Genomic DNA, 15,316 nt, shown 5'->3' on the forward strand with positions numbered 1-15,316 from the left:
ACAGGGCTCAAGTTAGGAGTGTGATGGAACACTCTCCATTTGTCCTGAGGAAGGCAGCTTCAACAACACTCAAAGCTCAAGCAACTCATGCACAGCCAGTCACTCACTCCATCACCACCACAGCAGCAGTCTGTACCCTCTAGAGGGCGTACTGCGGCAACTCGCTAAGACTCCCTTCCAAACCCACGCCACTACCAACCTGAAGGTCATGGGTAGCAAATACATGGGAACACCATCTCTTGGAAATTGCCCTCCAAGCCACACAGTATGTGTGGACACGGAAACATATTGCCATTTCTTCATTGTTGAGGGATCAAAATACTGGAACTCTTTTCCTAACAGCACAACAACTGTAGTGGTTCAAGAATACGGCTCACAACCTTCTCAAGGGCAAGTGGGGACAGGCAATTAAATGCTGGCTCAGTCTAGAAAGCCCCCTTCCCCTGAATTAATAAGACAAAGAAATATTACATTAATGTTTAAAGAGACATTCAGACAGACAAATGGAACAGGCAGCATAGGAGATACAGACCATGGACAGATGGGATTAGTCACGATCAGCAAAGATGGAATGGGCTGAAGGGCCTGCTTCTGTTCTTGGTTTTAAGTGGGGTAGATGCATTGATGATAGGGGATATGGTTAAGAGGCAGATGTGCTAAAGTTATCCAAAACTGGCAGGTATCCCGCAGTTGCAGAACACATTGATTCAGTGATTATGCAGTGGAAGCATAACACTAAGGGTTCGGTGTGGATGATCATCACAGTAGTTCTGAAAGTATTTCATTAAAAGTGATGAAAGTTTCATGGTTTATTTTGCAAGACAGGATGTTTCTTATGAATAGCAATGTTTCATTTTAACACAGTATGAAACAAAATAATCTTAATGTTGTCTTATTAATTGAACCATTGTAAGCAAAGATTGACGTGTAAACTTTATGGGGCAAGGTACAGTTGCTTTTGAAGATTACAAATGATGGAACCCATTTCAGCAAACCTGGGCTCTTCTTGTATCTCAAGAGAAAGTAAATTTTACCATTCACTCATACATCAGTGCAATCACCTCATGGCCAAGTGGTTAAGGTGTTCGTCTAGTTAGCTGAAGGTCGCTAGTTCGAGCCTTGGCTGAGGATTGCATGTGTGTCCTTGAGCAAAGCACTTAACCACACATTGGTCTGCGACGACACCAGTGCCAAGCTGTATGGGTCCTAATGCCCTTCCTTTGGACAACATCGGTGGCATGGAGAGAGGAGACTCACAGCTTGGGCAACTGCCGGTCTTCCATAAAAAATCCTTGCCCAGGCTTGCACACTGGAAACTTTCCAAGGTGCAAATCTATGGTCTATCGAGACTAACGGAGGCCTACATACAGTGCAATCTTGTTTATTGCTAAATAAATTCAAGAGCAAATGCAATTAAATCAATTCTCCTAATGTCAAAATTTGTCCAAAAATCAGTCCAGCTAGAACCTGGCAAATGAAATATAGCCCACTACATGAAAATTATTCTTAACACCCTGTCTCATTAAAGATTACATAATTTTCCTCCCTTTCCTCCCATCTCCCTCATGTACTTGAGATAATCTTACAACCACATTGGACTATTGAGTGTAATTGCCATTTACAAGCATAAATGATGTGGGATGAGGATTCTCGCATAGTCAACAGTTACCATGCTGTGCTAGTTCCCTGTCCACTCCTTGTACTCCATCAGGTCTTTATTTAATTAGCTTGTATTAAATAAATATGGACTTTGACTTGACAATAGTTTCTGATAGAAAATTCTACCTTCAAGCCAACATGTCAAGTAGGTTGGCATTTCAGCTCCATCTAAAATGGCACCCTTGCCTAATAATTTAACTCATTGGGCATATTCTTTCATTTTGTTCTGTTCAAATCCATGTGCAGTTTGCATCAATTGCTTCCTATGGCATTCTAGTCTCTCATCAAGGCTTTTGTTCCTATTTTTTTAAAATGTTTGTTACCATCTTAAATTAAACCTTCCATCTTATTACTCATTGGAAACAATTACCATCCTAATACAACTACCACTGCTTTCATAGTTCTGCATCCATTCAATGTTCTCTGTAGCTCAGTGTCTCTCTTTGGGCAATAATCTAGAATGGCAATTTACCGGCTTATTTTTAATCACCATAGAGCATAGCTGTTCTCCTACTCCACATGCCATGTGAATTCTCAAGTCTAAAGTAACTTCAGATGAAATAGCTGCAGACATTAAAGAACTATTTCACACTAATTAAATGCCTGAACAAACATGTGAATAATGAATTTCCACTCCTTGGCTTTGAAAAATATGATGCAGTTTAATAAACATTATAAATATGAGCTTATTTTCACTACATACAGATCTACATGATAACTGACATAAGTAATTTTGAAACATACACTGCAAAATCACAGGTTAGCTTGGTTGAGAGAAACCACACTCTACAAATGCAAACAAGATGGCTTTTATGATATTTTAATGGTTCATGCATTATTGATTAACACCGATTAATAAGAAAGGACTGGACAGAATTCAGGCTCATATGCCAGTTCACTGAAACAAATTTATGTATTATTACTTAATTTACAGTTTGTTTTCTTTTGCACGTTGGGTGTTTGTCAGTCTTTTTGTGTAGTCATCCCATTGACTCCATTGTATTTCTTTGTTCTAATGTGAATGACTGAACGAAAATTAATCTCAAGGTGACATACAGTGCCTATAAAAAGTACTCACCCCTCTTGAGTTTTCATGTTTTATTGTTTTACAACACTGAATCACAGTGGATTTAACTTGGCTTTTTTTGACACTGATTAACAGAGGAAAAAAACCTTTTGTGTCAAAGTGACTGAAATTAATTACAAATGGTCCTAGATGAGAGGAGGCAGGTGGACACACACGGCCCAAGTGGCTCTCAATGAGAAACAAAGCTGAGTTGGATGGACTGACAAAAGCAGTGACAGTATTATCAACAAACACTCCTATTGGTGGAGATCCAGCCAACCGAGCACCTACAAGCAGTCTGAAGGAAAATGTCAAGCTCCACACAGATGGCACCTAAGGTTAGGACCAAACCTGGGACTGTGAGGCACTGGCACTATCAGCTGCACCAGTGTGCCACCCTGAATGTGGAATTACCAAAGAGTGTTTCAGCAACCCTGCGGAGTTAGAGCACGACAAACCTACCACAAGCACCTGGTGAGACGCAGCTGATCAGAACTGGACCTGAAATGACACTCCATCAGCCAAAGGATCCAGACAACATAATGACAAAGTGAAGGAATTTTAACATATAAAGTTCTGTCACATCTGGTATGTACCTCTTCAAAAAAAATGCAGCATGTAACCTGCCACTCTCTGTAAAATGTTGCAAATGATTTCTGTATAGAAGCTTCCAGAAACTATCTACTGTATTTTTGTACAAATTTTCCTTTTATAAATCAACTTCTTTTAAAAAGCTATTGATATATCCAAGAAATATCTTGGAGATTAACTAAGAGAAGACATGAAAACAAATTGTTAAGACCCTACATGAAACCCATGGTGTTTCTGAAGTATTCTGCAATAACTGCACAGGTATGTGCCTGGAGATCCCGTAGAGAACCATTGGTCATCTACAGTGTATGTGTCAGTGTGATCTAGAATTTTATACCTGTGCAGTGCAGGATATTAATACAGAATGCACTGAAGATCTAAGCTCAGAGATGGTTCATAGTCTGAGCTGAAGGAGTGGTACATTTTGTGCTTGATCCCTCATTCTATGATGGAGAGAGATGGTGTACAAGAAAAGCCCTTATTCTTTAGAATAGCTTGGTGACCTTTATGAAAAAGGTAAATTAAGCTACTGTAAGTGGCTTGTATTTTTACTTGGTTTTTAGAAAAAAATTACTCATTAAATGTGCCTTTAAATACATATACCATTTCTTTAACTTCTTTTAAAATCATCACGATCAGTAGATATTTAAAGATGTGCAGAAGATCTATTGGCAAAAGGAATTGCCAAAGGCCAAAGTTGTCGGGGATGGAGCCTCAGTTTGTCACCTGAAACTTGGTCACTGCTCAATTGCACTCTGCTGCGAGGTCTCCAAAGTATTAGGGAGGCACACACCCACAAAAATTAAACATGAAAGGATATCATGCAAGTGATGCACAATGCATGAACTGGGTCAAACATGATCCAGCCCATTGCATGCTTACCATCGCTTGACATAGTTGGGATCCCAAACTTTTAATCAATCGCAGGATAACCAAGGTCATAGACAAATTTAACATGACCTTAAAAAAGGAAAAAGGCAGAAATTGGAATCAAGTAAAAAAAAACACAAAATGTATTCTCAGCATCTCTGAAGAGGTGAGTTGATTCACTTCAAGGTCTCTTTTATGCAGGTTCTGCTTTCTCCCAACAGCATATTTTAGTCATTTATTCTTTGTTCTGAATATTAGGGAGAAGATTCTACTTCTATTGTCAAGTTTTAACTTTTTTCCCCCCACTACTACCCTGGCTAATCTGTATATACGCAACAAGTCTCTGATTCTCCACCTTTGTGAAGGATAATTTTAAAACTGATACTTGAAGCATTTGTTTCCTTTATTCTTACGGAGATATCATATCACATTTTGTAGAATGATTCAGAAAGGTCACCAACCTTTTCCTACGAAGCACATTTCACAATTTCATGCTGCAGGCCCTCTTAAACAGTCTGCCTCCAATTCATACAGATAGAGACAATGACTGGTGTTAATAGTTGTCCCTGATGTTCACCATATCTGAGTAGTCAGGACATTTATTTTTATTTCTCATCCACCTTCTTCTTGACTTTCGAGCACTGAACACAGAATAGTACAGCTCTTTGTCCCAGGATTATACCAAGCTAATTAAGCTAATAACAGCTAATCCCTTCTGCCTGCACATGGTCCCAATTCTCCCTATAATCATGTCCTGTCCATGAGCATCCTAAATGCATTTATCGTACCTGCCTGCACCAACACCCCTGGCATCACATTCCAGGGTCACATCACTCTCTGCACTTAAAATTTGCCCCACACACCTTTAAACCTACCCCCTTTCACCACAAATGCATGCCCTCTGGTATAAGATGTTTCAGAAAAGGTACAGGCTCTCTAGTTTATCTATGCCTCTCGTAATTTTATAAACTCCCCTCAGTTTCCGTTGCTCCAAAGAAAAATACTTTGTTCACATACTCCTTATCCAACATGATCTATATTCCAATCAGCATCCTGGTAAATGTCTTTTGCACCCATCCTATAGCCTCCATGTCCTCTCTATAAAGAGATGACCAGAAATTAACTCGTATTCAACAGTCTTTGCTTTTCCCCATTATTTTACTGGCCCATGATCAATGCTTTCAAAAGTCCTAATAAATCCACTGCTTTTCTTCCGCGTTCTCCGAATTATTTTATAAACCTTATTGAGGTGGTTAGCCAACCTGCTTATTTAGAAGTCCCTTCTATACAGTCGGATTTTTCTCCTGCTTATCCATTTCTTCCCCTAAGTTTTAGCAGAACTTCAGAAAAGATTAAACTCCCTCAAGGTTTTCAAGATATTAAGATTTAATGTTACCTTAATGTCTTTCGTATCATGTCCTCATCAGTGATTCCATAGTAAGTGAGAGTCTCATTCCAGACTGGATTCAGAGTATTTCGTAGAGTCTTTGTCCTTAGTTTGTTTGCCTGGAAACAGAGTGCAAGTCACACATTGTTACAGAATGGCTTAATGCATCTCAAAACTTGATATCTATACAAATATTTATAGTATAAGTTACCATTTTAACTTAAACTTTACATTAACCATTCCTTTGTTTCTAATTTATAACAACATGGCAGCACCTTTAGGAATATAGATTAGTTTGATGGTTCAGTAAATATGCTGCTGTACTTTTTTAAAAAAAAGTTCTCTCTCCCTCGATTTTCCTGTACTTAAACTCTCACTAACCATGTCCTTTATTATCTGAACTTGTTCACAGTCACCCCTTAAGGGCTTCTTTCTATCCTTGATTTCTGCAAATGCATAGGTCATTTACAGTATACCTTATCAAAGATCAAAGTAAATTTTGTTATCAAGGTACATTTCTGTCTCCATATACAACCCGAGATTCATTTTCTTGTGAGTTCAGCAAATTATATAGAATAGCAACTATAACGGGATCAATGAAAGATCAACCAGAGTGCAGAAGATGACAAACTGTGCAAATGCAAATATAAATAGCAATAAATAATGAGAACATGAGATAATGAGATAAAGTATCTTTAAAGTGAGATTATTGGTTCTGTGAATATATCAATGGATGAGCAATTGAGTGTAGTTCTCCTTTTATTCAAGGGGCTGATGGTTGAGGAGTAACAACTGTTCTTGAACCTGGTAGTGTAAGTCCTGAGGCTCTTGTACCTTCTACCTGACTGCAGCAGCAGAAGAGAGCATGACCGGGGTGGTGGGGATCTCTGATAACAGCATTTCAAGTAGATGTGCTCAATATTTGGGAGGGCTTTACCCATGATGTACTGGGCCAAAACCACTACCTATTGTAAGATTTCCCATCCAAAGGCATTGGTTTCCATACCAGGCCATGACGCGGCCAATGTACTCTGCACGACACATCTATAAAAAGTTTTAGGTGTCATTAACATTTTCAATCTTCTCCAGCCTGAAAAAAAATATTTTTTGCAACGTTCTTTTCATCAGCTAAATCACTTCTCCGCCTCAAGATTTGAGGACCTTATGCATAACAACCCTTCAACTTTAATTCAACTCAATGGTCCCTCTGGTACATCTCTTATCATTGCTTTTTTTGTGTACTGGAGAGTGGACCAGCATCTGGTTCAAGTGCCAATATCCTGGTGAAGGCAGGTAAAACGCCTGGGAAGTGGATAGTCTGGGTATGTGATGGAAACTGACACTGAAGGTTCGTAGGAAGTAACCTGCATTTACTGCATTGTTTTTTGAGCTGAGGCCCTTGATCAGCACAGTGAAGGGTCTTGCCCAAGATGTCAACTATTTAATCCCTCCATAGATACTGCCCGACTTGCTGAGTTCCTCCTGTACTTTGTTTCTCATGAAAGGTGCCTCCTTCACATGTTTTTGATTCTAAAACCTCATTCAGTCTGGACTGGTGGGCACTATAACTGCGGTAAGATTACACAAGCGTGCTTAGGTAATCACTTAGGCCAAGTGATTCTGTTTTGAACTCCCTACCTAGTAATGTTGCCACGTCTGTTCCTATCCTCCTTTCCACCATGAAAAGGGGCTATTTTATTGCTATGACCCTTCCATAGCAAAAACTATTCCTTTTGCAGCAATATGAAACCTAAGATGTAGAAAGGGCATCTCAGAAAACTTTCTCCAAGTCTTCATGCAAGTAACAAAGATGGACATTTTTGCAGATGAAAGCTTCTTTAAGTATGACGGGTAATGACTGTTTTCCAGCTTAAAATATCTAAAGGCATAATGTGCACCAAACCAAAAGGAAATAAAATTACATTGGGTTTTTAGTAATTTAAGCTTCTTCCTGATTTGCTTGAGAACTCTGACCACTTATTCTCATTGGAAGGATAATGGCAAACTAAATTTCTATTATTTATACTATCCAATCTTGATGAATAAACTGGGTTGAACATTGATTCAGGATACTTGCAATCTGTGACGGAAAGGAAGAATACATTTTTCACTCTCACATCAGACTTCTTTCATAAGGAAACGGATGAGCATCTTAAAAAATTAAATCTCCTGAATAAATCATGATTTAGTCAATTTTCATTCAGCCACTTAACAGAAAGGTGGTTTACACTACAACTGAAATCACAAATGTTTAGCAATAAGATGGTCTTCAGTTGGCATACTAATATTAAAGTGTGGTCACAAACACATAATTATCAACAGCTAATTTTCCATCCCTCTAATGGATTGGTATTCTCAAGAACTCCTGCAAAAGTGATGACACGTACAAAAATATTCCTTTGGATACCAGTACTCAGAAATTGAACCTATTGGCACTGTTTTTTTAAAATGCCTAAATTGCACACAATAAATGATCTTCTGAATGTTTTGATGTGTCTCCTGTTGGTTCTGTCACTATGGGCTGAGCACTTACTCCCACAACGCACCTCAACAACAATGTCCATTTGCTGTTGTATTTTCCTGCATTTAACCAAGAACAGTGCCTTGAAATGTTAACTGTCTCTCTTCCCATAGGCAATGCCTAACCTTCTATTTCTCATTTGCAGCATCTGCAGTTTTTTTTAAGTTTACCAATTTCCACAAACCTCAAGTTGCAATCAGTTAAAACCCACCTTCTCACAAGAACACAAGTATTCTTTAAATCAACCCTTTATAAAACCATGTGAAAAATGACTGAATTCCCTACAGTATAGTAATAATTCATTCTATGCTTTATGGCACAGTGTTATTCAGATACATCTTGAATAGCATTCATAGTATTCACTCATGTTAATGATAAATGCATTAGAAGTCTAGGGAGATCATTGTAGATTTGGTATCTGACACAAATGATATGCGCTACATACTTTGAACCAGGTGTCCTTTCCAGTGCTAGTGAAGAAATAGATCATTTCCTGGTTAAGGTTCAGATGCTGGTTTTTCTCCAAACAAATTATTAGGAAATCAAATCATATTTACTTTCTACTCTGTATTATCTACTTTATGATAAATCAAATGACCAATTATTCAATTACCATAACTCATTAATGCACACGTCATTTCCTCAGTATCATTGTCCAAATTAACATAACCACAGGACGTGATAGGCAAATAAATTTGAATTATTAGCGATTGTAAAAACACGTTGCTCATGGTTTGGCTTTAAACAATGTAATATCACAGGCACTTTGCTGTCTGCATAGTTAAATGCAATGACTGTCACTTACCATTTGAAAGTAACTAAAGCAAGATCAACAGAAAAAGTGATTGAGAGATTTGGTTTCCTCACAAATCAGAAAATGCTGAAACCACTCAGGTCAGATGGCACCAAAGAGAAGAAAGTCAGTTAACATTTCAGGTCTGAGCACTGGAAATTAGAGAAAATAACATTGTTTTCAATAATAGAGAAGATGGGGGAGGAACGGGTTTAATAAAGGTAATATTTTTGATAGGGTGGGACCATACAAATTAATGTAGCAGTTACAACGGCAACTGAAATCAGATTATGCTTCCTCACAGATGTACTGTGTTGTTAATACAGTTGTGCAACGTGCCCAGCCAACAGAAGAAACAAATAGAAACTGAAAAACAGAGACAAACAGACAGAAGAGCTGGACATAGGCACGAGAAAGTCTGCAGATGCTGGAAATCCAAAGCAATACACTCAAAATACTGGAGCAATTCTGGTCAGGTAGCACCTGTGGAAATGTCCTGAGAAAGGTCTCGGCCTGAAACATCGATTGGTTATTTAATTCCATTGACGTTGCCTGACCTGCTGAGATCCTCCAGCATTCTGTGTGCGTTGTTAAGGAAGAAAAGGAGCATACAACGAGAACAGAAGGTGAGGTGTTGTTGCTCAAGCTCGCATCAGGAAACCAGCATAGGAGGCCACGGACAGAGAGGGAAGAGTGGGAGTGGAAGTTAATTAAAGTGACAGTCACCTGAAAGCTCATGGTCGCTCCATTGAGTGAGCAAAGCTGCTCCAAAAGCAATTAGCCAATCTACATTTGGTTTCTCCAATGAAAAGAAACCACTCTGTGAACATTGAATGCAGTAAACAGTAAAACAAATGCAAATAAGGAATACAAATACGTCACCTGGAAAGATTATTTGGGTCCGTATGCTGATCTGCTTGGAATTCCAAACAATGAAGGCTCCTAGAATATTGATGATGGGATAATGACAATGGCAATGCCACTGAATGATAAGAACAGGCATTTGGGCTCTCTTATTGGAGATGACACTGCTGGGCATTTTTGCAACTGAGTATTACATACCTCTTGTCAACCAACATCTAGGTTTTGCTGTACATAGACGAAGCATTGAGAACAGTGTTAAACAATTAGAGGTAATATTACAGCTATATAGGACCCTGGTCAGACCCCACTTGGAGTACTAGGCTCAGTTCTGGTTGCCTCAGTACGTGGAAACCATAGAAAGGGTGCAGAGGAGATATACAAGGAACTTGCCTGGATTGGGGAGCATGACTTATGAAAACAGGTTGAGTGAACTTGGCCTTTTCTCCCTGGAGCGACTGAGGATGAGAGGTGACCTGACAGAGCCGTATAAGATGATGAGAGGCATTGATTATGTAGATAGTCAGAGGCTTATTCTCAGGGCTGAAATGGCTAATGTGAGAGGGCATAGTTTTAAAGTGCTTGGAAGCAGGTACAGAGGAGTTATCAGGGGCAAGTTTTTTAATTTAAAAAAAACACACACAGAGTGGTGAGTGTGTGGAATGGGCTGCCAGTGACAATGGTGGAGGCAGATACAGCAGGGTCTCTTAAGAGACTCTTGGATAGGTACATGAAGCTTAGAAAAATAGAGGACTAGGTAATTTCTAAAGATAGTATATGCTCGGCACAGCATTGTGGGCCGAAGGGCTTGTATTGTGCTTCAGGTTTTCTATGTTTCTATTATGCAATTTCTTGGCAAACTTCACTACTTACAACTTATGGTGGGGGAATGGTCACTGATAGAGCAACCTTTGAGTCATTTCTGTAATAATGTCCTCCAGCTTACATGATAGACCTCCAAAAAAACCATCACCATCTTCCTCTATGAACATTTGGTCCTGGCAATATCTAAACTAACACTGCTATGGATGAAAGAGGAGCAAACCCATTCTGTAAAAAAATGCATTGCTACGAAAACACCCACAGAAACTCCAAACACCTCACCCCTGGGAGAGGAAGGATCTTCAAAGATGGGCAGGACCTGGGGACAAATTGAAAGAATGGGCCAGGACAAAAGACTGACGAGCTGCTGCTGGTGGCCTATGCCCAGAAGAGGTGCTGGGCATAAATAACAAACAATGAAATCTAAACTAGCTCATCAGTTAGCAGATTACTGGCATCCAAAGCTTGCCCTGGTGAAGGGTATCAGTTCAAAACTTCAACTGTTAGATGCTGCCTGGCCTGAGTTCTTCCAGCATTTTGAGTGTGTTGCTGGATCTCCAGCATCTGCAGATTTCTTGTGTCTGTGCATCCAAATGGTTGGGTTGTGGTCTCTGTTGAACCTGGAGTAAAATGGATAGAGGCACAGATGGCTCTGGAGTGCAGATCTTCAGTGTTGCAACTGGGTTGTTGTCTGGTTCCTTTAACTATATCCAGTGCTCTCTGCCATTTCATGAATGAATTGACTGAAATCTGGTTTCGGTGATGCTACCGACCACCTTTGCTAATGGACATGCATCAACCCAGACTACATTCTGTGCCCAAACTACTTTCAGTGTTGCTTCAAGCTCAATTGGACCGGGAGGAGCACGGGCTATGGGAGGATGGCAGTTGGTAATCAGGAAGACTTGCCCTGCTAATGCTTGATTTGATGTCACAGGACATCAAGAACTTTGGAGTGTGGAATCCTAAAGCTACTCGCTCCAGACTGTATTCCACTGTACTGCCATCTCTGAGTGGTCTACTTGGCCAGCGGTCAGGATGTACCTCAGGGGTCATCCAACATGTTATCTGTGAAGCATCATTTTGCAAGTATGACTGTCAAGCTATTATATCAACTAGTATATTGGAAAATCTCTGCCAATTTAAACTTTAGAACCATGACGCTTGTGAAGAGAACTGGGCATGTCATGGTTTTGTTATGCTTTATGTCCTTGGTCAATGCCTGGTGGTCTGTCCAATTTTGTCCAATTCTGATACTGTCTGACCTGCTGAAGATGTCATCTTCCTTATATCTGACAAAGGCAAGCAGTAATGAGTCCCAGATCTGTCAACAAGTCCTGGCAAATAAAATTAAATCAGTGAGGAGGTTGAAAATAAATAGCTTTTTCTTATTATTTGGACCGATATTAAAACTCCCTCATTCTGACCATTAACTCTGTTGAATGTAATATCAGCCATCGCACCAGAGACTGAAAGCAGAGAGAAGCACCACATGTAAAAATGAGCAGGAGTAATCATTGATTCTGATCCACTTTCCAGTATGATAATGCTTCTGGAAAGACCCATTGAGCATTTCCATTGATTCACTGTATAGGAAATCAGAGACCCAACAGACGTCTCAATTACTTTGTACATCCACTAGTTTATTTGAATTCTAGTCCATATGTTCAACAGCAGGATATTTGCTTTCCTACAATCTTGACAAATTCAAATGGAGAACACTTCAAGTTACCTTGCATAGTGGCAGTAGAGAATGACAAATAGCTTCACAGTTATACTTTATATCAGAATATTCAGTAGTTTATACCAATATTACATAAAGATTACAATTTTGCTCTTTATGTTTTGCAACAGTCTTAAATAGCATTTTCAATTAATTGAGTGAAACAAGATTTCATGGCAACCTATTCATAACAATTTACTCTTCACACTCATAAACTAAATACATTTTCAAATTCATATACTTCATGACATTCCTGATCATTTTGTTTTCTCACTGCCAACTTAAGGCTGCACGTGGACCTTCAGTTCTAGTTGGGCATAAAGGAAATTACAGAGACATGAGATGAGGTGGCCAAAATTGATTGGAAGGGGATACCAGCAGGGATGATGGCAGAACAAAAATGGCTGGAATTTCTGGGGCAATTCAGAAGGCGTAGCATAGATACATCCCAAAGATAAAGCAGTATTCTAAAGTGAGGATGAGCAACTGTGGGAGGCAAGGAAAGCCAAAGACAGCATAAAAGCAAAAGAGAGAACATATAATATAATAAATATTATTGGGAAGTTATAGGCCTGGGAAGTTTTTAAAAGCATGAGGCAACTAAAAAAGAAAGATTAAATAAGCTAGCCAAAAATATCAAAGAGGATGCCAGAAATGTTTTCAGATATACAAAGACTAAAAGTGAAGCAAGAGTAGATATCGGACCACTGGAAAATAATGCTGATGAAGTAGTAACTTGGGACAAAGAAATGGCAGAAGAGCTTAAGTATTTTGCATTAGTCTTCACTGTGGAAAATGTCAGGGGGCAGAAGTGAGTACAGTTGCTATTACTAGGGAGAAGGTGCTTAGGAAGCTGAAAACTCTGAAAATAAGTCACCTGGACCATATGAGCCACACACAAGGGCTCTGAAACAGGTAGCTGAAGAGATTGTGGAGGCATTAGTAATGATTTTTCAAAAATTCACTAGATTCTGGAAAAGTTTCAGGAGGACTGGAAAATTGCTAATTTCACTCCACTATAAGAAGGGAGGGAGGCAAAAGGCAGGTGATTAAAGCCTGACTTCAGTGGTTGGGAAGATGTTGGAGTCTATTATAAAGGATGAGGATACAAAGTACTTGGAGGTGCATGATAAAGTAGGCCAAAGTCAACATGGTTTCCTCAAGGGGAAATCTTGCCTGACAAACCTATTGGAATTTTTTGAGGGAATAACAGATAGGATAGACAAAGGAGAATCAGCAGAGGTTATATACTTGGATTTTCAGAAGGCCTTTGACAAGGTACTGCACCTCAGGCTGCTTAACAAAATAATAACCCACGGTATTACAGGGAAGGTGGACAGAAGATTGGCTGATTGGCAGGAGGCAAAGAGTCAGAATAAAGGGGCCTTTTCTGGTTGGCTGCTGGTGACAAGTGGTCAGTATTGGGAAGACTAACTTTCACCTTATACATTATGCCAATCATTTGGATGATGGAATTGATGGCTTTGTGGTCAAGTTTTCAGATGATACAAAGATCGGTGGAGGAGCAGATAGTGTTGAGGAAGCAGGGAGTCTGCAGAAGAACATGGACAGATTGGGAGAATGGGCAAAGAAATGGCAGATGGAATATAGTGTGGGGAAATGTACGATTACACTCTTTGGGACAAGGAGTAAAGGCGTAGACTGTTTTCTAAACAGAGAGAAAACTCAAAAATCAGAGGAGCAAAGGGGATATGGAGGTCCTTTTGCAGAATTCCCTAAAGGTCAACTTGCAAGGAAGGCAAATGCAATATTAGCATTCATTTCTAAAGCAAGGATATGATGGGGTTGAGAAGGATAACGAATCAGCCCTGATGGAATGCAGAGCAAACTCGATGGGCTGAATGTCTAATTCTGTTCTCAAGTCTTATGGTCTTTATTACTTTATTTAAAGACAATTCAGCCCAGGCTTCCATACTAGCTCTCAGAGAAATCCATCCCTTCTCTTTATTACCTTTCTACCACACGTGCTCATTAACTCAACTTTTTTTTTGCTACTTTCTTTCACTACCAAATATTTTAGTGATATTTGCGAGAAAACCAGGGTGCTTAGTGCAAACCCATTGACTCATGGGACGAACTTGTCACCTCCACACAGCCAATGCCGGAGGTCAGGTCTGTGGAAACGTGGTGAAACAGTACGAACTGCTTCACTGCCGGGCCAACGTGCTGTCCCTTCGCATCTCCAACAGCACTAAAACAAGACCATTTATAAAAGTATGAAGTGTTAGGAACGTTAAATTCAAATCAAGCCACAATATATTATGGTGTAGAAAATAAAAAGCCTCATGTTGGTATTAGATTGGCAGCATAGCTGCGAAGGTACTGGACAAAGCTCCCCAGAGATCTGTACGTGACCTGGAGGCGCACGCTCAACTCCCTTGATGACAGCTAATTCAATTAATGAAATAATGTGGAATTAAAAGGCAAGCGTCATCAACCAGACCATGAATCCACCAGACTTCCACAAGGAACAATCTGGTTCACTAACTTCCCTCTGGAAGGACATCTGTTGTCCTTTTCCAGCATGAGCCTTTGGCGCAATGATTGATACTTAAAATAGTTTCTGCAGTGGCTTCAGCATGTCATGGGGCCATCAAACCGTTATGTATAAACAGTAAAAACACACACACTCATTGACCTATGCACCAGAATTAAATGTGACAGAGGTAAACGTGGATCAGACCAATTGGCCAATGTTGTCTTGTGAGCATTGCAGGACCCTGTACCTTAGTTAGAGACCTGCCCAATTATGCTTAAGCAATAGTTTAAGTGTCATTCACCTGACTGGCTCTCAGCCCAAAATCCAGAGTTGTGATTGGGTACATTGGCAGACTACACTCTGCAGGCAACATACAGGAATGTTTACTTGCGTCAGAAAAACAAAAAGGAGGAGAAAGCTATTCAGCACTTCAAACCTGCTCTGCCATTCAGCAAGATCACGGCTGATCTTGCACTTCAAAGCCATTTTTCCGCCCTGCCCCATTGATTCCTTCAATATTCAG

At 39.7% G+C, this 15,316-nt stretch overlaps 1 protein-coding gene across 2 annotated transcripts in view; it reads right to left on the reverse strand.

The window, feature by feature from the left end:
- LOC132395972 (double C2-like domain-containing protein beta) overlaps positions 1–15,316 on the reverse strand; it is a 278,070-nt gene that overhangs the window by 129,759 nt on the left and 132,995 nt on the right. For both annotated transcript variants that reach the window (XM_059973214.1, XM_059973215.1), the window contains exon 4: positions 5,583–5,692. In XM_059973214.1, the coding sequence (XP_059829197.1) occupies positions 5,583–5,692 (110 nt within the window). The remainder of the gene's footprint in view (positions 1–5,582; positions 5,693–15,316) is intronic.

Source organism: Hypanus sabinus, chromosome 6 (assembly GCF_030144855.1).
Source record: "Hypanus sabinus isolate sHypSab1 chromosome 6, sHypSab1.hap1, whole genome shotgun sequence".
Lineage (NCBI taxonomy): Eukaryota > Metazoa > Chordata > Chondrichthyes > Myliobatiformes > Dasyatidae > Hypanus > Hypanus sabinus.